Source organism: Sapajus apella, unplaced genomic scaffold (assembly GCF_009761245.1).
Source record: "Sapajus apella isolate SASKATOON/1434 unplaced genomic scaffold, GSC_monkey_1.0 scaffold21, whole genome shotgun sequence".
NCBI classification, from domain to species: domain Eukaryota; kingdom Metazoa; phylum Chordata; class Mammalia; order Primates; family Cebidae; genus Sapajus; species Sapajus apella.
Genome location: NW_022436961.1, coordinates 4,703,409 through 4,730,588, shown reverse-complemented (window position 1 = coordinate 4,730,588; position 27,180 = coordinate 4,703,409). Strand labels below are relative to the sequence as shown.

Sequence of the window (27,180 nt, the reverse complement as noted above, 5' to 3'; positions counted from 1 at the left end):
CGTCTTTTACATTTTAAAATGCTCTTCTTTTCTTTCTTAAAAGGGCTCCATTAAGGTAGAAAAACTATTTTGAGTAAATGCATATTGCTTTAAGTAAACATTAAATATATGTCAAAAGAAAATACTGCCTTTATGTCAGGTTGACAGACATTTTCTCTAAAGGTTCAGATAGTAAATGTTTTAGACTTTGAAGGCCATATGTTCTTTGTCCAAACTACTTAACCTCTGGTCTTATAGGATGAAAAGAGCCATGACAATATGTGAGTGAATGGGCATGGTTATGTTTCAGTAAACCTTTATTTACAGAACAGAGGGTGGGTCAGATTTTAGCTGAGAGTGTCAAGTTTACTGTGTTTTTATATGTTTCAAATAGAATAATTAAAAAAATTTCTCACTTTTTTATATTCAGATATTTTTTAGCAGATAATTTTATGGTTTATTTGTATAAGCAAGGATCCATGAATGCTCATTCTTCAGATATTCAGGTAAGATTTAAATTCTGTGTTTTATGGATTTTTTTATAAAAATCATTTTTTACATTAAATAAATGCTTTATTAATACAGAAGGCTCTCAGGATTCACAGGAGATATATTTAAGACATTTACTGATTAATGATCAGGCTTTCCTGAAGTTTTGGTAAAGACAAATTAGATTGACTTAGCATCTTTTACATTTCTGAGAACATAGGCACTATTTTTAAATTTATTTATATTTTGTTAAATAAAAATATTTATTATATTTGTAAGAATATAAATTAAATAACAAGCAAAGTGGACACAAATGTTATGGGACACAAATCACAGATTAAAAATTCTTTCTTTTTTTCTTAACTCCTCCTCATCTCATCCATCATTTATACATCCATAAATCCTATTGACCCTGCCCTTCAAACTAAGTGTCCAGCATCCACCTTTTTCCTCTGCCTCCATCCACTGAAATCGCCCATCTCCAAGTAAACATCATCTCTAGTTTGGATTATTGCTATAACTTCATGAATAATATCCCTGCTTCCTCACCTTGTCTATCCCTTCAGTCAGTTTTCTTTATTTTCTTTATTTATTTTTGAGACAGAGTCTCACTCTGTCGCCCAGGCTGGAGTGCAATGGTGCAATCTTGGCTCACTGCAACTTCTGCCTCCTGGGTTCAAGTGATTCTCCTGCCTCAGCCTCCCGAATAGGTGGGATTACAGGCATGCACCACCATGCCCAACTAATTTTTGTATTTTTAGTAGAGATGGAGTTTTGCCATGTTGGCCAGGCTGGTCTTGAACCCCTGATCTCAGGTGATCTGCCTGCCTCAGCCTCCCAAAATGCTAGGATTACAGGCTTGAGCCACCATGCCTGGCCTCAGTCAGTTCTCAACATGGCAACCATATTGTTCTTGTTAAGATGTCAGATCACCTTGCTTTTCTGCTCAGAACCCTCAACAGGTGGCCTCCAGCCACTCACAGAGTGAAAGCCAGAGACACCTGGTTCCCTTTTACTCTGACCTTGTTTCCTGTTATTCTCTACCCTGTTTGCTTTGTTCCAGCCTTGTTGTTCTTCAAATATGCCAGCTATGTTCTCCTTTCAAAGACTTCATACTATTTCCTGGTATCCAAATGCTTGCTCTTTTCCAGGAGACCCGTATGTTTTTTCATCCTTTTTTCCTTCAGGTCGTTACTCAAAATCACCCTATTAGTCCTTGACTAACCCCTACTTTAAATTGGTCTTTTACTGTTAATACTCTATTTCCTTTACTTTTTTTTCCTTTTTCCCATGGCAGTTATTGATACATGATGTACCATATATTTTATTTATTTACTTTATTTTTTGTCTTCCCAGTGCAATATAATCATTTGAGGGCAGGGCTTTTGGTCTGTTTTATTCATTGATATAACACCAGTGCCTAGAAAAGTGCCTAGCACATACTTGACATATAATAAAAATGTGTTGAAATATTAAATTAGATATGTTGCTTTACTTATATTGGATGGGATTATCATTTTGCTTTATTGCTCCCTTTTCTTTCCCTTAGTTCCATCGTAAGGCAGTGTGTTTATAAGAAATCTATATTTATTTATAATAAAATTTATAGCACCATTGAATATTGGAAATTATATAATGTTTACATATGTGACAATGTTTGTGACTCTCTGTATCTCTAGCTTGATTGTACTGTGCTCAGAGACCAACTCTGTACAATTTAATTCCTTTGCAATCTGTTGAGTCCTGCTTTATGGCCTGGAGTATGGTTTTTGTATTGTAGATGTCCCATGTGTGTTTAGAAAGCATATATTCTAAAGCTTTTAGGTATAGTATTCTGCATATATTAACTAGGCCATACTAACCATGTTGTTCAAACCTTCTGTAGATTCTGAACACTTGATCTATCAGTTACTGAGAGAAATTAAAGAACTTTTTTTATAACTGTAGATTTTTTTACATTTTTACTATTCTTTCAATTTTGACTTTATATATTTTGAAGCTATGTTATTAAGTGAATGCTAATTATTTGTGTCTTCCTGGTAAATTGAAATGCTTATCATTACGAAATGTCCCTGTTTATCTCTAGTAATGCTTCTTGCCTTAAAGTCCACATTTCCTCTCTCCCTCTGTTTTTTTTCTTTTTTTTTTTTTTTTGAGACAGAATCTTGCTCTGTCACCAGGCTAGAGTGCAGTGGCACAATCTCAGCATATTGCAATCTCAGCCTCCAGGGTTCAAGTGATTCCCCTGCCTCAGCCTCCTGAGTAGCTGGGACTACAGGCGTGAGCCACCATGCCCAGCCAATTTTTTGTATTTTAGTAGAAACCAGGTTTCACCATGATGGCCAGCATGGTCTCCATCTCCTGACCTTGTGATCCACCTGCCTTGTTCTCCCAGCGTGCTGGGATTACAGGTGTGAGACACTGCACCCGACCCACATTTCCTCTCTTAATGGAAATTCAGAATCATCCTTTTGGTTGTATTGGCATCTGACCTTCAATCTTCCTGTGTCATTATATTTTTATGACTCTTTTTTTAGCAGCATATTAATTAGGTTTTTAAAGAAATCCAGATTCACCATCTTTGTCTTTTAATTGAGGACCTAAATTTATATACTGGAAGACACATTTACCTAAAACATAAGACAACACTTTGGGAGCAGGGTGTCAAATAGTAATCTCATAGAAGTGGGAAATCACTAGAAAGTTTTGTCACTTCCTAAGTAACTGTACTTTTTTTCTTTTCTAGGCTCAATGCTACTACCAAGGAAATATTGAAGGCTATCCAGAGTCCATGGTCACAGTCAGCACATGCTCTGGACTGAGGTTGCTTTCTACTGTTGATTACAGAACACTATACTTATGATATTTGACTGCAGGGAATTAGTTCTGTTTACATTAAGTGTGGGGCTGAAGGAGGATTCTTATGTGGAGATTATTTAATGATATTCCCCTCTGAACATATTTCCAATTCTCTTATTTCTTCTCACATTCCTCACTGACCAGAGACATTTTTAACCTTTCCAAAGGTTTAGATTTCCTAGTCTCCTTGACCACAGAAAAGACAGTTGAACATTTTTGACTACAAGGGTTGGAGGAGCTAAGTTTAGGACAGCTCAGTCAGTGTTTCAGAAAACAGGGAAATGACTGGATCACTGTTAATGCCATATGCTTGCACACTTAGCAATTGATTAGGTAATTTCTGTTGCTTTTATAACTATAAAAAAGTGAAGTGGAGCATTGGTTTTTGTAGATTAGGGTAATCTTTTGTCTCTTCAGAGTCATCTCTAAGACAAAATACTACGACTTAATATTTTGGGTCAAAACACTGGACTGAAAATACATTTATGTTACCTACCATGTGTTTTAGTGTTGGAGATATAAAGATAAACAAGAGATGCTTTTTCTCAAGGAAATCATCTTCACACTGAGGAGGCAAATTATATATAAACAAATAATTTTTAATCCTCAAAAAATACTCATTTTAAAAATGATAATTATTATCTTGAGCTCTTCAAGAGTTATTGGGTTTCCTCCTTAGGGCTTAGAGAGTTTTCCATTCTGTCAGGAAATTTGTCACCTTCATTTTGTAGTGCAGAATGCTTGCTTTCACACACAACTATTCTTTTTCAGTGCTTCTTACATAGAACCCTGAAATTTGGATCTGAAATTTGTTTTTTAGGGACTAGTGACTTGGGCTGTTAACTGTATTCAGACAAAAATAGTCATACAAATCATTTACTCTTTAAAATCTTACTTTTAATTTCTCATTCAGACTAAGCAAAATTAATAAATTTCATAATTCGGCCAAATTTTATTTTTAAAAGTAAAGTTTTTCATTTCACATATATATATATGTTTGTTGTATATGCAGTATAATAATTTTGCAAAAGCATTGCAAACAAGAGAGAAAGTCATCAAGATTTCTGTTTACAATTGCTTTCATTGAGACACTGACTTGGAAAACAATAGAATGACTCAATGACTGTCATGGTATATGCTTGTATACCTAGCAATTGATTAAGTAACTTTTGCTGCTGTTACAACTACACAGAAATGAAATAGAAAATTGGTTTTGTGGATTAGGGAAATCTTTTATCTCTTTAGAGTCATCTCTAAGAATTCAGATCAAAATACTGGACTCAAAATATTTTGTGTCTTTTTTCTTTTGGATTTTGTCAGAAATTCATTATATAGATTTTGATTAAAAGCACTTAAAATTGTATTCATAATTTCACAGAGGAATACTGCAATTTGAAAATGTTTCTTATGGAATTGAGCCTCTGGAATCTGCAGTTGAATTTCAGCATGTTCTTTATGAATTAAAGAATGAAGACAATGATTTTGCAATTTTTAGTGAAAATAGCAGAAGCCTGGAAGAACACCCAATGGATGACAACATTTTTATAAGTGAAAAAGTAAGTTGTGTATGTTTTATTATTACTTTTAAAGCAGTTATTACTTCCATTTAATTTATTTTGAAAATAAATTTAGCAGCCCATTGTACAATTGTAGCAAGTATCCTTTCCTTGTGAACATCCTTATCTTTTTTTTTTTCTCACTCTGTCATTCAGGTTAGAGTGCAGTGGCCTGATCAAGGCTCACTGCAGCCTCTGCCTTCAAGCAATCCTCCCACCTCAGCCTCCTGAGTAGCTGGAACCACAGACATACACCACCACACCAGACTAATTTTTGGTAGAGACAAGCTCTCACCATGTTACCATGCTGGTGTTGAACTCCTAGCCTCAAATAATCCACTTACTTACTCTCCCAAAAGCTGAGATTACAGGCATGAGCCACCGTGCCTGACTATTCATCTTTTCGTTACCTAACAATTTCCTTGAAACTGTATATCACCTTTTTCTCATTGTACCAATATATCATTTACTTTTTATGATCCATTTTATTTTAGTTCCTATTTTGTTTGTTACATTCTTATTACTTTCCAAAAATTTCCTCATGTATATGCAATATAAACTTTAAAAACTCAGTCCTTGCTTTTGCTCCTATATTCCTGTAAGTTATTTAATACAGTCAATATTTTTAAAGGTTATATTCATGACCAGTGAGTAAGCATTAATTAAATCGTAGATACAATTAAAATGTCATAAGCAGAATTGCCAGTTATGGTCACGTAAATTGTTCAGTGAACATACTATGTAACTGCATGTGTTGGTTCTTACACAAGCAATTGTGAAATAGAAAATTTTTATGCCTGCTACTATTGGCATAAGTATGCATAGTTTATACAAGAGTGTGTGGCAGTATTCATTGTTCCCGGTATATGTTCTCCCTGTCTTCTGTCAGTAGAGAAAAAAATACCAGGCCAGGCACCGTGGCTCACGCCTGTAATTCCAGTACTTTGGAAGGCTGAGGTGGGTGGATCATCTGAGCTCAGGAGTTCGAGACTAGCCTGGCCAACATGGTGAAACCTCATCTTCACTCTAAATACAAAAATTAGTCACCACAACACCAGGGTACTTTTGTTGTCATATCCAAGAAATCATTGCCTAGGCCAATGTCATGAAGCTTTTCTGGTATCTTCTAGAAGAGCTTCTTCTAGCAGTTTTACCACTTCAGTTCTTATGATTAAGTCTTTAATCCATTTTCAGTTGATTCTTATATATGTGGTGAGATAAGGCTCTGTTTTCATTCTTCTGCACATGGATCTCCAGTTTTCCGAGCACTGATGATTGAAGAGACCATCCTTTCCCCAATGTGTGTTCTTGGCACTTTTGTCAAAAATCAGTTGATATAAATGCATGGGTTTATTTCTGGGCTCTCTATTCTATTCCATTGGTTGATATGTCTTTTTTTTAATGCCAGTACCATGCTGTTTTGATTTCCATAGCTTTACAATATATTTTGAAAGTCAGATGTGTGATGCCTCCAGCATTGTTCTTTTTGGTCAAGATTGCTTTTGGCTCTTTGGGGTCTTTTGTGGTTCTATACAAATTTTAGAATTTTTTTTTCTATTTATGTGAAGAATGACATTGGAATTTTGATAGTAATTACATTGAATGTGTAGATGATTTTGTGTAATATGGACATTTTAGCAATATTAATTTTTTCAATCCACGAACATGAGTAGCATTCTATTTATTTGTTTCCTCTTCTATTACTTTAAAAATGTTTCATAGTTTTCAGTATCAGATCTTTCATTTTGTTGGCTAAATTTACTCCTAAGTATCTTATTTTGTGATGTTCTTTAAATGGGATTTTTTAAAGTTTCTTTTTTCAGATGGTTCATTTTTAGTGTATAGAAAATGTACTGATTCTTGTATGTTGATTTTGTATCCTTCAACTTCACTGGATTTTTTTTGTCGGTTTAACACTTTTTTTGTTGAATTCCTCAAGATTTTCTCATATAAGATCATGTATTTAGAAAATAGTTTCACTTCTGTTTTTCTATTTGGATGTTTTTTATTTGTTTTTCTTGCCTAATTGCTCTGGATAGAACTTCCAGTACTTTTTAGATGAAGTCTCACTCTGTTGGCCAGGCTGGAGTGCACTGGCACAATCTTGGTTCACTGCAACCTCTGCCTCCTGGGTGATTTTCCTGCCTCAGCATCCAAGTAGCTGGGATTACAGGCATCTGCCACCATGCCCAGATAATTTTTGTCTTTTTAGTAGAGAGGTTTCACTATGTTGGCCAGGCTGGTCTCCAACTCCTAGCCTCAAGTAATCTGCTTGCCTTGACCTCCCAAAGTACTGGGATTACAATTGTGAGCTACAGGATACAAAAGCTCTACACTCTTACTTACTTCTCACTTCCTCACATTTTATGTTATTGTTGCCACACTTTATAATTTTTATATTGTGTATCTATTAGTGAATAATCATAAATTATTTTTAATCTTTAATTTTTATACCAGAGTAAAAAATGATTTATGCAGCATCACTACAATATTATAATATTCTGCATTTGACTGTATACTTATTTTGAATGCATGTTCATGTTGATGATTTTTATACTTTCTTATGTTTTCATGTTGCTAATTAATATTATTTAACTTCTATTGGAAGAAAGCAGTGATAAATTCTCTTTATATGTGTTTGTCTGGGTAAGTCTTTGTCACTTCTTTACTTCTGATGGACAGCTTTGCTGTATGCTGTATTTTTGGTTTGCAGTTTCTTTCAGTGTTTGAATATATCATCCCCACCCTTTTTTTAAAATCCCACTCTCTCCTGGCCTGAAACCTTCATCCTATTGAACTTCCATTGTATGTCACAAGTGGATTTTCTTTTGATGCTTTTAAAATTCTTTTATGTTGTGTTTTTTTAAAATGACTTTATTATAACATGTCTCAGTGAAGACCTCTTTATGTTCAGTTTGTTAGGGGAACTTTGGGCATTATGCATCTGGATGTTCATATCTCTACTCAGATTTGGGAATTTTTTATTACTTCTTTAAATAAACTTTCTGCCTTTTTTTTTGTTCCACTCTGTTCCTTCAGGGACTTCCAAAACATGTATATTGCTTCACTTAATAGTGCATATAAGACCCATTGACTTGATTCATTCTTTTTTTTTAAATTATACTTTAAGTTCTGAGGTACATGTGCAGATCGTGCAAGATTGTTACATAGGTATACACATGCCATGATGGTTTGCTGCATCCATCCTCCTGTCACCTACATTAGGTATTTCTCCTGTTATCCCTCCCCTAGCCGCCTACCCCACAACCAGCCCCAGTGTGTGATGTTCCCATCCCAGTGTCCCTGTGTTCTCATTGTTCAACACCCACTTATGAGTGAGAACGTGCAGTGTTTGGTTTTCTGTTCTTGTGTCAGTTTGCTGAGAATGATAGTTTCCAGCTTCATCCATATCCCTGCAAAGGACATGAACTCATCCTTTTTTATGGCTGCATAGTATTCCATGGTGTATATGTGCCACATTTTCTTTATCCAGTCTATCCTTGATGGGCATTTGGGTTAGTTCCAAGTCTTTGCTATTGTAAAGAGTTCCACAATGAAGATACGTGTGCATGTGTCTTTATTATAGAACGATTTATAATTCTTTGGGTATATACCCAGTAATGGGATGGCTGGGTCAAATGGTAATTTTATTTCTAAATCCTTGAGTAATTGCCATACTGTCTTCCACAATGATTGAACTAATTTACACTCCCACCAACAGTGTAAAAGCATTCCTGTTTCTCCACATTCTCTCCAGATCTGTTGTCTCCTAATTTATTAATGATCACCGTTCTAGCTGGCATCAGATGTTATCTCAATGTGGTTTTTATTTGCATTTCCCTAATGACCAGTGGTCATGAGCATTTTTTTCATGTTTGTTGGCTGATTAATGTCTTCTTTTGAAAAGTGTCTGTTCATATCCTTAACCCACTTTTTGATGGGGTTGTTTTTTTCTTGTAAATTTTTTTTAGTTCTCTGTAGATTCTGAATATTACCCCTTTGTCAGATGTGTAGCTTGCAAATATTTTTTTCCCATTCTCTTGGTTGCTGGTTCACTCTTAATGATTGTTTCTTGTGCTGTACAGAAGCTCTAGAGTTTAATTAGATCCCATTTGTCTATTTTGGCTTTTGTTGCCATTGCTTTTGGTATTTTAGTCATGAAGTCCTTGCCGATAATTCCTAGCTTTTCTTCTAGGGTTTTTATGGTGTTAAGTCTTATGTTTAAATCTTTAATCCATCTGGAGTTAATTTTTACATAAGGTGTAGGGAGGTCCAGTTTCAGCTTTCTACACATGGCTAGCCAGTTTTCCCAATAAAATTTATTAAACAGGGAATCCTTTCCCCATTGCTTGTTTTTGTCAAGTTTGTCAAAGATCAGATGGTTGCAGATGTGTGGCATTGCTTCCGAGGCCTCTGTTCTGTTCCATTGGTCTATATCTCCGTTTTGGTACCAGCACCATGTTGTTTTGATTACTCTAGCCTTGTAGTATAGTATAGTTTGAAGTAGGGTAGTGTGATGCCTCCAGCTTTGTTCTTTTTGCTTAAGATTGTCTTGGCTATGTGGGCTGTATTTTGGTTCCATATGAAGTTCAAGGTGATTTTTTTCCAGTTCTGTGAAGAAGGTCAATGGTAGCTTGATGGCGATAGCATTGAATCTATAAATTACTTTGGGCAGTATGGTCATTTTCACAATAATGGTCATAGGTTGATTTTTCCTAACCATGAGCATGGAATGTTTTTGCACCTGTTTGTGTCCTCTCTTATTTCCTTGAGGAGTGGTTTACAGTTCTCCTTGAAGGGGTCCTTTACATCCTTTGTTAGTTGTATTCCTAGGTGTTTTATTCTCTTTGTAGCAATTATGAATGGCAGTTCATTCTTGATTTGGCTGTTATTGGTGTATAGGAATGCTTGTGATTTCTGCACGTTGATTTTGTATCCTGAGACTTTGCTGAAGTTCCTTATCAGTTTAAGGAGATTTTAGGCTGAGACAATGGGGTCTTCTAAATATACAACCATGTCATCTGCAAATAGAGACAATTTGACATCCTCCTTTCCTAATTGAATACCCTTTATTTCTTTTTCTTGCCTGACTGCTCTGGCTAGAACTTCCAATACTATATTGAATAGGAGTGGTAAAAGAGGGCATCGTTGTCTAGTGCCAGATTTCAAAGCGAATGCTTCCAGTTTTTGCCCATTCAGTATGATATTGGCTGTGGGTTTGTCGTAAATAGCTTTTATTGTTTGACATACGTTCCGTCGATACCTAGTTTATTGAGAGTTTTTAGCATATAGGGCAGTTGAATTTTGTTGAAGGCCTTCTCTGCATCTATTGAGATAATCATGTGGTTTTGTCTTTGGTTCTGTTTATGTGGTGAATTACATTTATAGACTTGCGTATGTTGAACCAGCCTTGCATCCCTGAGATGAAGCCTACTTGATCATGATGGATAAGCTTATTGATGTCCTGTTGCAATTGTTTTGCTAGTATTTTATTGAAGATTTTTGCATCTGTGTTCATCATGGATATTGGCCTGGAGTTTTATTTTTTTGTTGAGTTTTTGCCAGGTTTTGGTATCAGGATGATGTTGGTCTCATAAAATGATTTGGGAAGGATTCCCTCTATTTTATTGTTTGAAATAGTTTGAGAAGCAGTAGTGCCAGCTCCTCTTTGCACGTCTGGTGGAATTCGACTGTGAAGCTACCTGGACCTGGGCTTTTATTGGTTGCTAGGCTATTAATTGCTACCTCAACTTCAGCACTTGTTATTGGTCTACCCAGGATTTCAACTTCTTCCTGGTTTACACTCAGGAGGGTTTAAGTGTCTGTGAATTTATTTATTTATTCCAGGTTTACTGGTTTGTGTGCATAGAGTTGTTTGTAGTAATCTCTGATGGTAGTTTGTGTTTCTGTGGAATTGGTGGTGATATCCTGTTTATCGTATTTGATTCTTCTTTCTTTTCTTTTTTATTAATCTGGCTAGTGGTCTATTTTGTTGATCTTTTCAAAAAAACAGCTCCTGGATTTATTAATTTTTTGAAGAGTTTTTTGTGTCTCTATCTCTTTCAGTTCTGCTCTGATCTTAGTTATTTCTTGTCTTCTGCTAGCTTTTGAGTTTTTTTGATCTTGCTGCTCTAGCTCTTTCAATTTTGATGATAGGGTGTCAATTAGATCTTTCCTTACTTCTCATGTGGGCATTTATTGCTGTAAATTTCCCTCTAGACACGGCTTTAAATGTGTCCCAGAGATTCTGGTACATTGTGCCTTTGTTCTTGTTGGTTTTGAAGAATATCTTTATTTTTTCCTTCATTTCATTGTTTATCCAGTTAACATTCAAGAGCCAGTTGTTCAGTTTTCATGAAGTTGTGTGGCTCTGAGTTAGTTTCTTAATCCTGAGTTCTAATTTGATTGCACTGTTGTCTGAGAGACTGTTATGATTTCCGTTCTTTTGCATTTGCTGAGGAGTGATTTACTTCCAATTATGTGGTCAATTTTAGAATAGATGTGATGTGGTGCTGAGAAGATTGTATATTCTGTGGATTTAGGGTGGAGAGCTCTGTAGATGTCTATTAGGTTTACTTGGTCCAGATCTGAGTTCACATCCTGGATATCCTTGTTAATATTCTATCTTGTTGATCTGTCTAGTATTGACAGTTTTGTGTGAAAATCTCCCACTATTACTGTGTGGGAGTCTAAGTCTCTTTGTAGGTTGTTAAGAACTTGCTTTATGTATCTGGGTGCTCCTGTATTGGGCATGTATGTATTTAGGATCATTAGCTCTTCTTGATACATTGATCCTTTTACCATTATGTAATGCCCTTCTTTGTCTCTTTTGATCTATGTTGGTTTAAAGTCTATTTTATCAGAGACTAGGATTGCAACTCCTGCCTTTTTTTTTTTCTCCATTTGCTTGGTAAATCTTCCTCCATCCCTTTATTTTGAGGCTATGTATGTCCTTGCATGTGACATGGGTTTCCTGGAAACAGCACACTGATGGGTTTTGACATTTTATCCAATTTGCCAGTTTGTGTCTTTTGATTGGGGCATTAAGCCCATTTACATTTAAGGTTAATATTGTTATGTGTGAATTTCATCCTGCTATTTTGATGCCAGCTGATTGTTTTGCCCATTAGTTGATGCAGTTTCTTCATTGTGTGGATGCTTTTTATCATTTGGTACATTTTTGGAGTGGCTGGTAGTGGTGGTTCCTTTCTATGTTTAATGCTTCTTTCAGGAGCCCTTGTAAGGCAGATCTGGTGGTTATGCAATCTCTCAGCAATTGCTTGTTCATAAAGGATTTTATTTCTCCTTCACTTATGAAAGTTACTTTGGCTGGATATGAAATTCTAGGTTGAAAGTTCTTTTCTTTAAGGATGTTGAATATTGGCCCCCACTCTCTTCTGACTTGTAGCACTTCTACCGAGAGATCCGCTGTGAGTCTGATGGGCTTCCCATTGTGGGTAACCCGACCTTTCTCTCTGGCTGCGCTTAGCATTTTTTCCTTCATTTCAACCCTGGTGAATCTGATGATTATGGGCCTTGGGGTTGCACTTCTTGATGAATATCTTTGTGGTGTTCTCTGTATTTCCTGGACTTGAATATTGGCCTGCCTTGCTAGGTTGGGGAAGTTCTCCTGGATAATATCCTCAGGATTGTTTTCCAGGTTGGATTTATTCTCTCTGTCACATTCAGGCACACCTATCAAATGTAGATTAGGTCTTTTTACATAATCCCATATTTCTTGGAGACTTTGTTCATTTCTTTTTACTCTTATTTCTCTAATCTTGCCTTTTCATTTTATTTTGTTGAGTTGATCTTCAGTCTCTGATATCCTTTCTTCTGCTTGGTCAATTTGTCTATTGAAACTGTGTATGGTTCGTGAAGTTCTTATGTTGTGTTTTTCAACTCCATCAAGTCATTTATATTCTTCTCTAAGCTGTTTATTCTCATTAGCATTTCATCAAACCTTTTTTTCAAGGTTCTTAGTTTCTTTGCATTGGATTAGAACATGTTCTTTTAGCTCAGAGAAATTTGTTATTACTCACCTTCTGAAGCCTGTTTCCGTCAATTCAACAGACTCATCCTCCATCCAGCTTTGTTCTCTTGCTGGTGGGGAGCTGGGATCCCTTGGAGTAGGAGAGGCGTTCTGGTTTTGGGTGTTTTCATCCTTTTTGCACTTGTTTCTTCCCATCTTTGTGGATCTATCTACCTGTGGTCTTTGTCGTTGGTGACTTTTGGATGGGATCTCTGAGTGGACATCCTTTTTTTTTTTTGATGTTGAAGTTATTTCATTCTGTTTTTTAGTTTTCAATCTAACAGTCAGGCCCCTCTAGGGTAGGACTGCTGGAGGTCCACTCCAGACCCTGCTTCCCTGGGGATTACCTGTGGCGGTTGCAGAACAGTAAGGGTTGCTGCCAGTTTCTTCTTCTGCTATCTTCATCCCAGAAGGATATCCCCCAGATGTCAACCTGAGCTCTTCTTTTTGAGGTCCCTTTGGATATATGGGGGTTGGGGAGTTGCTTGAGGAGACAGTCTGTCCCTTATAGGAGCTCACGTGCTGAGCTGTGAGTTCCGTTGTTCCATTCAGAGCTGCTGGGCAGGTACATTTAAGTGTGCTACAGCAGAACTCATAACCACCTTTTTTTCCCAGGTTGCTCTGTCCTGGGAGGGTGGGGCTTTATTTATACATTCCTGATATGCTGCTGCCTTTTTTCAGAGATGCTCTACCCAGCAAGGAGATTGCCTAGTTACAGTCTGCCAGCAGAGGTGTTGCTGAGCTGCCATGGGTCTGCCCAGCTGCTATATGAACTTCCTTGTGATTTTGTTTACAAAGATGTAGTTAGAACTGCCTCGGTAATGGCAATCTTCCTCAGTAATGGCAGACTGCTTCTGTAATGGCAGACTGCTTCGGTAATGGCAGACTGCCTTGGTAATAGCGGACTGCCTTGGTCATGGTCAACTGCCTCGGTAATGGCAGGCTGCTTTGGTAGTGGTAGACTGCCTCAGTAATGGTGGACGCCCTTCCCCCCACAGAGCTGGACCGTCCTAGGTCCAACTGCCCTTGCTGCAAAACTCTCAATCCAGAGCATTTCAGATTGCTGGTCTTTGAGGGGGTAGGACCCGCTGAGCCAGATCACCTGGCTCCCTGTTTCAGCCCCCCCTTTTTCAGTTGAATGGCGGCTCTGTCTCCCAGGTGTTCCAGGTGCCAGTTGAAACGGCTGCCCAGAGTTGTGTGAGTTTCTGTGCGGAGACCCACTGCGCCGGCTGAAACAGCTGTGCTGGAAATTTGTGGCATTTTTTAGCCGGGGAATCTCCTGGTCTGTGGGCAGTAATAACTCATTTGGAAATGTGGTGATCACTCACACTCTGCATTGTTCTCACTGGGAACTGCACTCCAGAGGTGTTCCTACTTGGCCGCCTTGGATCACTCCCCAAACGCTTTTTTTTTGATTGAGATGGTTCCATGCTTTTCCCCTTACATTTTCTTCATGTGGTGTATTACCTTGATTAAGTGTTGTGTGTTGAATCACTCTTGCATTCATGGGATAAATCCCACCTGGTTATGGTGTATAACACTCTTTTTTTTCCTTTTTTTTTTTTAGACAGGGTCTCACTCTGTTGCCTAGCCTGGAGTACAGTGGTGTCATATCAGTTTATTTCAACCTCTTTCTTCCGAGTTCAAAAAGTTCTCTTGCCTCAGTCTCCCAATTAGCTGGGACTACAGGCACCTACCAGTATGCCTGGCTAATTTTTGTATTTTTAGTAGAGATGGGGTTTCACCATATTGTCCAGTCTGGTCTCGATCTCTTGACCTCATGATCATTAATGTATAATGTTCTATGTCTCATAAAAATTATTTGATTTAACGTCTACTTTTTTCTGGTATTAGCATAGCCATCTCACTTGTCTTTTGGTTACTATTTACCTGGAATACATATGGTTTTCATTCTTTTACTTTCAGCCTATTTGTGTCTTTGTACCTAAGTACTTGTAGACAGTATATAGTTGGATCTCATCTTTTTAATTCTGCCCCCCTCAAATTTTTTTTTTTTTTTTTTGAGACAGGGTCTTGCTCTGTCACCTAGGCTGGAGTACAGTGATACAATCACAGTTCACTGCAACTTCACTTCCTGGACTTAAGTCATCCTCCCACCTCAGCCTCCTATGTAGTTGGAACTACAGGCACACAGCACCATGCCTGGCTAATTTTTATATTTTTTGTAGAGACAGGGTTTTTTTCATATTGATGTAAGCCATTGTGCCCAACACAATCTCTGTCTTTTAGAGTTTAATATATTTACATTTAAAATAATTTTATTCATGCATTTATTTATCTATTTATCTTTTAAGACAGGGTCTCATTCTGTCACCCAGGCTGGAGTACAATGAGGTGATCTTGACCCTCGGCAACCTCTGCCTCCTGGGCTCAATAAACACTTACTTTGATGTTTGCTAATTGTTTTCTATATGTCTTATATCTTTTTTTTGGTCTCTGTTTCTCTATTATTCCCTTCTTTTGTTTAGTTGATTTTTTTCTAGTATATCATTTTGATTTCCTTCTCATTTATTTTTCTTTACATATTTTAGTTATTTTTCTTAGTGGCTACTCTGAATATTACAATTAACATCTTAAATTTACAACAATCATAGTTTGAATTAATACCAATTTAGCCTCTATAGTATACAAAAACTCTGCTTCTATACATCTTTGCCTTATTTACGTTTTTATTATCACAAATTATCTAGTACATTAAGCTATGTTAATCATAATACAACATACAAGCAATTGTAATACAATAGCTTAATAATTATTGTTTGATATATTTTCTTTTAAATACTTTGGGAAAAAATGAGTAATAACGAAAAATTTAAAACTAATATGTTCTTTTTCTTTTTTTTTGTTTGAGGCAGGGTCTCACTCTGTCATCCAGGCTGGAGTGAGGTGCTGATGCTGTGATCATGGATTACTGCATCCTTTACCTCCTAAGCACAGGTGATCCTCCTGCCTCTGCCTCCCGATTAGCTGGGACCACAGGCATGTGCCACCATGCTTAGCTAATTTGTTTTATGATTTACAGAGACTGGGTCTCCCTATGTTGTCCAGGCTAGGCTCAAACTCCTGGCCTCAAGCAGTCTTCCCATCTTGGCCTTCCAGAGTGCCAGGAGTATAAGTGTGAGCCACTGCACTCAGCAATAATAATATCTTCTGTAGTTACCAATGTATTTACCTCTACTATGTTTGCAATTTCTTTTATTGCATCTTGTTACTGTTTTGTGTGCTTTCATTTTAAACTGAAGGACTACCTTTGGCATTTCTTGTAGTGCAGTTTATTAGTTTGCTATAGCTGCCATAACAATTTACCACTGGACTGGATAGCTTAAATAACAAGAATACATTCCACCCCCCCCAATTCTGGAGCCTAGAAGTTTGAGATCAAAGTGTTAGTAAGTGGGTTTCTTTTGAGGCCCCTATGCTTGGCTTATAGGTAGCCATCCTTTCCCTGTGTCTGCACAAGGTCTTCCTTTCGTGTTTGTGTTCTAATTTTCTCTTATAAAGATACCAGTTACATTGCCCATCAGAACCCATTCTAATGACCTAATTTTCAATCTATTTACCTCTTTAAAAGGCCCTGTCTTCAAATACAGTCTCATTCTGTGACATACTGGGGTTAGATATTTAACATGAATTTTACTGGGATACCATTCAGGCTGTAATAAGCAGGCAGGTCTACTAGCAATGAGTTTTTCAGTTTTTATTTATCTGGGCATGTCTTATTTCTCCTTCATTTTGGAAGGATAGTTTTGTCAGATATAGAATTCTTTTTTTCTCCTCCAGTGCTTTAAATGTCATCCCACTGCCTCTGGCCTCCCTGGTTTCTAATGAGAAGTTAGATGTCAATATTATTGAAGATCTCTTATTTGTGAGGAATTGCTTTTCTCTTGCTGTTTTCAAGGCTTTCTTTTTTTGATTAACTTTGGACAATTATAACGTGAGTTTGTGTGAATTCCTTTGAGTTTATTCTACTTGAGGTTTTTTAAAGCTTCTTGGATGTATAGATTCATGTATTTCATCAAATTTGGGAAGTTTTTACTCATTACTATTTCAAATTTTCTTTCTGCCCATTTCTTCTTTTCTGCTTGGAACTCTTCTTATATATGTGCTTGTTGGTCTCCCACAGGTCTCTTAGGCTCTGTTCATTTATCTTCACTCTTTTTTTTTTCAGCATCAAATAGCTTTTATTGAGATCCCACCAGCTGCACTATCTGTTCCTGGCATTAAGTCCTTCTTCCTTTGCAATCTGGTCTTTCTCGAGTGGTCCCATGAATGCCTCTTCTTCATGGGAGTGGCCATAGCTGAATTTAAAGGTAGTTTCAATGAACTTAAGGTCAGTCTTTTCCAGAGCCCACTGCTTGGTCTGCACTAAGAATTGTGGAGGGTGAGCACTTGCTTTTTGGTTCCCGTCACACATCCCTTCTGATGACACAGTCATTGGTCACTTCACCATAGTGGATAAAGCCACCCAGAGGGTTGATGCTCTTGTCAGACAGGTCATAGTCAGTGGAGGCATTAATCAATTTGCCATCCTTGATTACGTAGCCCTGACTGATCTTATAGATCGTCTTGATCTCAGTGCAGTGGTGGTAGCATTTCTGCCCAGTGTGTGCTGCAGAGAATGCTGTACAGGCAGGATGCCATGCCCCAAAATAGGCAACCTTGCACAACTTCAGTGGGTCTTGTAGTGCAGCTTTTTAGCGTGCCAATGACTGGTGACCTCTTTGTAGCCTTTGCCCTTGGTCACCCATTTGATCTCAGTCATCTTGTCCTGCCCAAACATTTAGTTCACAGGTACCTGGTGCTCTAGTTTCTCCAGGGACAAGTCCAGTTTCTTGGCCAAAGTGCCTCTGTTCACCTGGATCTCCATCAGGTGGGCCTTCTTCTGACATAGAGGAAGCAGGTGCATCTGGGTATGGGAATTGATGTGGATGACTTGGCAGTACTTTTTCATGCTGTTGAAGTCCTTCTGCAGCTACTTCTTGTCATCCTCACCCTGCCATTTCTTATAGTACATGGAAAAGGTGTTCTACTTAGCTTTACACCAGTTCCTATAGAAGTGCCTTTTGCACCCATTGTGCTCAGCAAAGATGATCTTGAAAATTCAGAGGCCTTGAAGGGTTTCCATATAGCCCACAGTGCCTACAACTACCATGGGCAGTGTCTCCACAATGGTCACAGCCTCTACCACTTTCTTCTTGTTCACCTTGGGTCCTAGCTGGCCAACTTCCCATACCATGTGTCATGCCAGCCTTGTATCTCAGGAAGGCTGTGAAGTGGACCAACCTATTAGGGTCATCCTTGGGGAAGTTCTTCACCTTGCCATAATGCCTACTCCTGTGTTTCCAAGGCAGGAAGCCTAGGGACCCAAGTCTGGGAGTGAAGGACTTCCTGTGAGACATGTTGCCATCAGATCCTGCTGGTAGAGCTTCATTCTTTTTTTATTGTGCTCCTCAGGTTGAATAATCTTGATTGATTTGTTTTGAAGTTTGCTATTTATTTTTTCTGCTTTCTCAACTATGTTCTTGAATCCTAGTAAATTTTCATTTATTTTACTTTTCAGCTCCATAATTTCCATATTTTTATGGATACTCTCTATTTGGTGAAGCATTGTTCTTCTGGTTTCTGTTAGTTCTTTTTACATAGTTTTCCATAGCTTTTTGAACATATTTTAGAACAATTAATTTACAGTCTTTGTCTAGTAAGTATGATGTCTGGGCTTCCAGAAGGGCTATTTCTTTCTTTTTTTTTTTTTTTTTTTTTCTGAGAATGGTCCATGTTACTTTCTTGTTGTTTCTGAAATTTGAACATTTTGAGTATTTTGATGTGATGATGCTGGAAATCAGATTCTTTCTCACTCCCCAGCAAGATTTGTTGTTACTGCTTGTCATGGGTTGTAGTTGTTTGTTTGCTTGTTTACTGACTTTTCTAAAGTAAAGAAATATTTTGTAAACAATATTGTTTAGTAGCCACCTAGTGATTTGAGAGAGATTTCTTTAAATTGCTGAAGCCAAAAAAAAAAAAAAAAAAAAAAAAAAAGAGACTTTCTTGGTTTTTACAGATTGACTCTGGGTTTGGGTATATCTACAACACTTATTCCAGATGTTGTCAACTCACCCTTGGCCTTTACTCTTGCTTGTACAATGTCTAAAAGCCAGGCAGGGGAGAAAGCTTAATGTCTTCTCAAGTCTTTTCTGAGCATGTGTCCAGTCTTGGGCATGTAGGTGGCCCTCTAGATATCCCAGTATATACCTGAGGTTTTCAAAGCCTTCATTTCTGCATCGATTTCCTTCCCCAGCCTCTTTCTTCCTAGGCTTTTTAGTGTACCTGCTGCTTTTCTTGTCCGTTTTTCATGCTCCAGGTGGCTCTGGCCAGTGTATTTGCCTTGAAATGCTTTATATAAATACTGCCTTGGAGTCCACTCCAACACTGTGAAATTTCGTGGTGGAAGAAACCAAGGGAAACTCTTGAGCAAAACATTTAGGGAACCACTCAAAACACATAACCATAATTCTTTGAGAACAAATTTGGTATTTCTTCCTCTGGCATGGGAAAGCCACACAAGGAACATGGGCCTCTATCTTCATGGATGCCAGTGAACTGGATGTGTGGGTAAGTTCAAGCACTATAGTACTCTCTTATGGAAACTCAGCAGCTTTTTTCCCCTCTCCTCAAGCATTATCCTGTTTTTTAATGTTTTTCTGGGGTGATGACATGAATAAGCCATTTGTTCTTTTCATCTGGAAGTCTGGCCAATTGTGTACAGGTAGGGATTCCAAGATCAGGAATGGCAGCATGAAAGGCGACTTAGGCTCAAGGTTGGCAAAACAGCACTTCTATTGTCTTTATTGGCTCAAGTAAGTTACAAGGCCCAGCCCAGATTGAGAGAGAGGAGAAATAAACTCACCTCTTGATGAGAGGTACTGCAAAGTCTTATTGCAAAGGACATGAATATAGAAAGGAGTGAAAATGAAAACATTGAAAAAAATCATCAACATATAATTTTTAAAGCAAAAGTTTATTTCTTACATGCAGATGAAATAGATGGAAATGCTAGTGTTTTTTCTCAGTTCATAAATTGTGAGTTGTAGATACATTGAGAAAGATGTTATAACTTCATGGGCAATCTTCTTACTACTTGAGTACATTGCCATAAAACTTAAAGCTTTATTCATTGATTTTAACCAATTTAATAAAGCAAACCTCTGCATATCTTGTAAGTGCTGTAGTAATAGCTTCAATGAAGAGTTCAAGTAAACAAATTATGAAAATTTTCATGTATTATATACTGTTTTTCTTTTTTTCTAGTCAGAACCAGTGGTTCCAGATTTATTTCCTCTTTATCTAGAAATGCATATTGTGGTGGACAAAGCTTTGGTATGTATTTTGTTTTTTTTTTTTTGCTCTGAAATATTTCGTCCAAATATATGATTATCCCTAGCTAGCTAAATAGAAACTAAAAGATTCTGATGTTCTTACTCACATGTCATAGAGACAATAGTGGAAAAATGTGTAAACTAAGAAACCAATTAGTCAAAATTATGCAAGTTTTATCAGAAATGTTTTATTTGAAATATTTACATAACAATACTGCAGAACGAAATGTCTTTATTTTTCCCCCTCGGCACTTCACGTTTCTAGGGTCTCTCTCAATCCATACTACCTTTTAATGGTGATTTTGGTAAAAGTGAAATTCTATTTTAGGGAAGTTTGAAGAGCAGAATGTAGACTAGGAAATATTCCATCCTATGGAATATTTATTGGAACAAAACTGATGATAGTCTTAACTATATATTAGAACTACTTTCACTAATGTGTCAAGATTCTTTTTAGCAGTATTTGGTGGGGCACCTATTTTAGTACATTGTTTACCTGATGAAAAGAATATCTTGAGATTCCTAATTTCCATAAACAGTCTGAGGCCTCTGAATTTCAGAACCATGGGGTGATAACTTAGTTTGCAGTCAACTAGGTATGTCTTTATTTCTTCTGATAGTTGAAAGCTTTTAGAAAATAGAGATTAAAATATACTTTCTAGGTTATATTCTGATGATAAGAATTTGTTTGTGTATTCCTATGGAACATCACAGTGGGTATGATTAATACTTATTACCAATTCTATTCCTAGGGTTTAGAACTTGTCAGGAAGCCAGAGTTAAGGTCAGGGACCAGGAGGGATTGGGAGAAAAATATGAAAATAACTTGATTTATTAAAGTACAGGGAAAAGGGAAAAGAGAACATTTAGAGAACATTGAGACATGGAGCTATCGAGAAAAAACAGATATTTCTGGTCAATATGACTCAGTTTCTAGGGAACATTTTGGGTTATGAAAATTCTTTTGTTTTTGGTTTATGTTATATATTTTGAGAGTAGTTTCAAAAGCTTGTCCAAATTGCCAGGTTTTCAAGTCATATAATGCTGATTCAACATTTCTTTATGTTCTTATACATGCTTATATATTCTTTAATTTAAAAAACCCTTGGTCAGGTGTGGTGGCTTACACTTGTAATCCTAGCACTTTGGGAGGCTGAAATGGGTAGATCACCTGAGGTCAAGAATTCAAGACTAGCCTGGCCAACATGGTGAAACCTCATCTCTACTAAAAATACGAAAATTAGCCAGGTGTGGTGGAGCACACCTGTAGTCCCAGCTACTCAGGAGGCTGAGGCAGGAGAATCAAACCAACCCTTAGGCAGGTATAAAATCTGTTGGGCGTATAAAGAAGAATAGTATTCATATTTTCTTCAGTCACTTTATAATTCATATAATCATGGCATAGTGAATTCATTGCCATGATTGAAGAAAGCATATGGTCCTATATAAACACAGTTTAATAACAGAGACAGATATGGCAACACAACTGTAAGTTGTTATACTATAAGAGCATCCAAGTGGGTCCAACTTTTAGTTTAAAATGTAGGTTTTGGGCCGAATTTGGTGGCTCACGCCTGTAATCACAGCACCTTGGGAGGTTGAGGTGAGTGGATCACAAGGTTGAGAGATCAAGACCATCCTGGTCAACATGGTGAAACCTCATTTCTACTAAAAATACAAAAGTTAGCCAGGCGTGGTGGTGCATGCCTGTAGTTCCAGCTACTCGGGAGGCTGGGGCAGGAGAATTGCTTGAACCCGGGAGGTAGAGGTTGCAGTGAGCTGAGATTGCACTACTGCACTCCAGTCTAGTGACAGAGAAAGACTCCATCTCAAAAAAAAAAATTAAGGTTTATTATTACTCATCTATATTGAAGTGAACAGATCAGGAGATGGTTGCTATTGAAAAGACAGGTTGTTAGTCAGTTTCCAATGGTAAGGGGCACTCTACATCATTCAGGGCCCACACTGAGGTCAGTAAGGAGAGAAATATTTTAAGTAGTGCAGTAACTAGTTCTGTTTTACCTTAGAATAATCATTTTGGTAATAGTGTAGGGACTAGATTGCTGGTGGGAAAACCGGGGTAGGAGGAACCATTTAAGAGCCAATTTTAGGCTAGACAGGATGGCTCATGCCTGTAATTCCAGCACTTTGGGAGGCCGAGGCAGGTGGATCATGAGGTCAAGGGTTCGAGACCAGCCTGGCCAACATGGCGAAAACCCATCTCTACTAAAATACAAAATTATCCGGGCATAGTGGTGTGCACCTGTAATCCCAGCTACTTGGGAGGCTGAGGCAGGAGAATTGCTTGAACCTGGTAGCAGAGGCTGCAGTGAGCCAAGATTGCTCCAGCCTGGGCGACAGAGTGAGGCTCTAGCCTGGGCGACAGAGTGAGACTCCATCTCAAATAAATAAATAAATAAATAAATAAATAAAAAAAATACTATTCTAATAATCAGGGTGAAAACTTATATTAGTGGAATCAGGAATAAAAATAAAGGAACAACTTTAAAAGTGATTGGGTTGAATTAGAAGAGCTTCATTTGATTGATTTATTCATTTACTTAACAAATTTATTGAGCATCATCTAGATAACCAGTTGCTGTTCTAGCTATTGGGGATATAGCAGTGAATAAAACAGAACAATTTCTGCTCTCATGGAGCATGTAGTGTAATAAATGTAGGGTGTGGTAGATGACAATACAATTCACTACAGTAGTGAAAATATAAGTGGGAACATATTTTTGAAGGAAGAGATGAATTAAGTTTTGAATATTTTAATTTTGGATATGAGTTTACTTTGGGATAATTTGAGGCTCCTGTGGAACATCCAAAGTGATGTACTATAGAGAGTTTGCCTATGGATATATAGAGTTTGACATAGTTGCAATCCAGTTTTTTAGATTTCAGGAGAGAGATATATATATATATGTATGTGTACATACACGCACACACTCATTTGTGTGTGTGCATGTGTGTGTGGTTTTATGCAATGGTATTTCATAAGTAGCCTTCCATAACCATGGCCACAATTGAGATACTCAACAGTACCATCACCACAGGACTGTCTTGTGTGATCCCTTTAGAGTCACGCCAATCTCCTGAGCCCTTGGTATCCGCTAAGCCATTCTCCTTCTTTGTGATTTCACACATGTTGCATAAAGTTATCAAGCAGTCTATATCCTTTTGAGATTGTGTTTTTATGCTGAGTATAATTTCCTTGAGGTTTATCCAGGTGGTTCCATATATCAACATTTCTTTCTTTTTATTGCTGAGTTTATGGTAGGAATGTACTACAGTTTATTTAACCATTTAACCATTGAAGGACATATGAGTTGTTTCTAGTTTTTAGCTGCTATGAATAAAGCTGTTATAGACACTCATATACAAGTATTTGTGTGAGCATCAGCTTTTATTTCTTTGAGATAAAAGCTCAGAAGTGAGATTTCTGGGCCATATAGTAAATTCATTCTTTGTTTTGAAATAAGTTTATTTTCCAGAGTGGCTCTACCATTTTATATTCCCACCAGCAATGCATGAGGGATCCAGTTTATATTCATTAATTACTTATTAATGTTTTATTTTCAGTGTTGAATTCCAAAGCGGCCTCACATCTCTAGATTGAAATGACTTAAAAACACTACATAATAAATTGTACTTAAGTATAATATTAATTCTGTTTTTCAGTATGATTACTTGGGCTCTGATAGCATGATAGTAACAAATAAAGTCGTCGAAATTATTGGCCTTGCAAATTCAGTAAGTATTTTCCTTTTCATATAAAATAATTTTTGTTTTAAAATGATAATTTGCCTAAACTTGATGTGGTATTCCTGGATAATTAACCCACCCCTATAAACTGAGTGTGGAGTTGTAAAAACATTGAATTAATTTCTAGGACTTTATAAAATAACATAAAGATTAATCATGCATGTATTTATCTTTTCTGTTTTTAGATGTTTACCCAATTTAAAGTTACTATTGTGCTGTCATCATTGGAATTGTGGTCAGAGGAAAATAAGATTTCTACAGTTGGTGAGGCAGATGAACTATTGCAAAGATTTTTAGAATGGAAACAATCTTATCTTAACCTAAGGCCTCATGATATTGCATATCTACTGATGTAAGAATAATGTTTCATTATTTCTAGAAAGAAAACAAACATCTGTGATAATTATGTAACTTAATTTAAATAATTTATTCATTTCTGAATATCCATGCTTTGATTAATTAGGATGTGCTTTATTCAGGCTTTGTGCTCAATTTCTGGTTGTCAGGCACTAAAAAACATTACTAACATTTATTTCTATGCTTATAAAGCTTTTCTAAAAGAAGACATTGAGAGTTTTAAGAGGTTAAGCTATCTCAGGATTCTTGGATCTGGTGGTACTTCTAAGGTTTAGAACCTACAGTTTGTAACTCTAGAGCCAATATTCTTAACCACTACTTAAAGAGATGGAATTTATCTTGAGAGGTTTATATTCTTATATGAGCTTTGATCAAAGGCTGGATAGACGTGGCTACAAAGATTTTATCCTAATGAATTTTCTGAGTAATTTAAAAATGTTAGTTTTCTAATTATAAATTATAGCTATATATTTATAATTTTATTCATATTTAATTTATTAGCAATAATCAGCAAATGTCTTTCAATAAAACTGTATATGTCTATGTATGTATTTAAGTTTGGCATGTCAGTATTTTCTTTTGCTTGTGTGAGACTAATCTTTCCCTCACATCTTTGCCAGCCATAAATGTTATTGCTCTTTTCATTTTTGGTAGTGTGATGAATATAACTTAATGTCATTGTTATTTTAATTTGCTTTTTTCTTGATGACTGATGGATTTGAGCATCTTTTCAAATGCTTGTTGGTCATTTGTATCTGTCCTTCTGTAATTACCTTTTCTTGTCATTTGACTATTTCCTTATAATTCGTAAGGGTTTTAAAAAATAATTTCATTATCTTTAATGTTCATTTTTTTCCCCATAAGTTATTGGGGTACAGGTGGTATTTGGTACATGAATAAGTTCTTTAGTGGTGATTTGTGAGATTTTGGTGCATCCATCACCCAAACAGTATATACTGAACCCAATTTGTAGTCTTTTATCACTCATTCCCTGCCACTCTTCTCCCTAAGTCTTCACAGTCTATTGTATCATTCTTATGCCTTTGCATCCTCATAGCTTAGCTCTCACATATCAGTGAGAACATACGATGTTTGGTTTTCCATTCCTGAAGTTACTTCACTTAGAATAATAGTCTCTAATCTCATCCAGGTCACTGCCAATGCTGTTAATTCATTCCTTTTTATGGCTGAGTAGTATTCCATTGTATATATATGCCACAGTTTCTTTATCCACTTGTTGATAGATAGGCATTTGGGTTGGTTCCACTATTTTGCAATTGTGAATTGTGCTGCTATAAACATGCGTGTACAAGTATCTTTTTCAACTAATGACTTCTTTTCCTCGGGGTAGATACCCAGTAGTGGGATTGCTGGATCAAATGGTAGTTCTACTTTTAGATTTTTAAGGATTCTCCACACTGTTTTCCATAGTGGCTGTACTAGTTTACATTCCCACCAACAGTGTAGAAGTGTTCTCTGATCACTACAATCACTGCATCCATGCCAACATCCACTGTTTTTTTTTTTTTAATTGCATTTTAGGTTTTGGGGTACATGTGAAGAACATGCAAGATTGTTGCATAGGTACACACATGGCAGTGTGATGTGCTGCCTTCCTCCCCATCACCTATATCTGGTATTTCTCCCCATGCTATCTCTCCCCAACTCTCCACCCCCCACTGTCCCTCCCCCATTTCCCCCCTACAGACCCCTGTGTGTGATGCTCCCCTCCCTGTATCCTTGTGTTCCCATTATTCAACACCCACATATGAGTGAGAACATGTGGTGTTTGATTTTCTGTTCTTGTGTCATTTTGCTGAGAATGATGGTTTCCAGGTTCATCCATTTTTTTTTTTTGATTTTTTGATTATGGCCATTCTTGCAGGAATAAGGTGATATTGCATTGTGGTTTTGATTTGCATTTCCCTGATCATTAGTGATGTTGAGCATTTATTCATGTTTGCTGGCCATTTGTATCTCTTCTTTTGAGAATTTTCTATTTATGTCCTTAGCCCACTTTTTGATGGGATTGTTTGTTTTTTTCTTATTGATTTGTTTGTGTTCATTGTAGATTCTGAATATTAGGCTTTTGTCAGATGTATAGATTATGAAGATTTTCTTCCACTCTGTGGATTGTATGTTTACTCTGCTGACTGTTCCTTTAGCTGTGGGAAAGCTCTTCAGTTTAATTAAGTCCCAACTATTTATCTTTGTTTTTATTGGATTTTCTTTGGGGTTCTTGGTTATGAAATTCTTGCCTATGTCAACGTCTGGAAGGGGTTTTTCAATATTATCTTATAGAATTTTTGTAGTTTCAAGTCTTACATTTAAGTGCTTAATCCATCTTGAGTTGATTTTTGTATAAGGTGAGAGATGAGGATCCAGTTTCATTCTCCTACATGTGGCTTGTCAATTATTCCAGCACCATTTGTTGAATAGGGTGTGTTTTCCCTACTTTATGTTTTTGTTTGCTTTGTTGAAGATCAATTGGCTATAAGTATTTGGATTTATTTCTGGGTTCTCTATTCTATGCATACTCCTGATGAGCTCAGTAATATATATTTTACTTCATACTGACATCTTTTGACGTGCTCACTCCACATCAAATCAGATGTCAAGATCTACTGTCTTGCTTTGTCAATGTTTGTTTCCTTTCCTTCCTCCTTCAAAGGTTCAACTCCAGTTCTAACTATGAATTCCATACTCTATAAGAGGTAATAATATTAATCCTAAAGAAAAATTTAGC

At 36.8% G+C, this 27,180-nt stretch overlaps 1 protein-coding gene and 1 pseudogene across 1 annotated transcript in view; one reads left to right on the top strand and one right to left on the bottom strand.

Moving 5' to 3' along the window:
- The window catches only part of ADAM32 (ADAM metallopeptidase domain 32), a 170,973-nt gene that overhangs the window by 40,645 nt on the left and 103,148 nt on the right, over positions 1–27,180 (top strand). The window contains exons 4-9 of the mRNA XM_032288017.1: positions 410–485; positions 3,215–3,291; positions 4,706–4,883; positions 20,242–20,310; positions 23,994–24,065; positions 24,263–24,429. Of these exons, the coding sequence (XP_032143908.1) occupies positions 410–485; positions 3,215–3,291; positions 4,706–4,883; positions 20,242–20,310; positions 23,994–24,065; positions 24,263–24,429 (639 nt within the window). The remainder of the gene's footprint in view (positions 1–409; positions 486–3,214; positions 3,292–4,705; positions 4,884–20,241; positions 20,311–23,993; positions 24,066–24,262; positions 24,430–27,180) is intronic.
- On the bottom strand, positions 17,121–18,335 carry LOC116558306 (annotated as a pseudogene).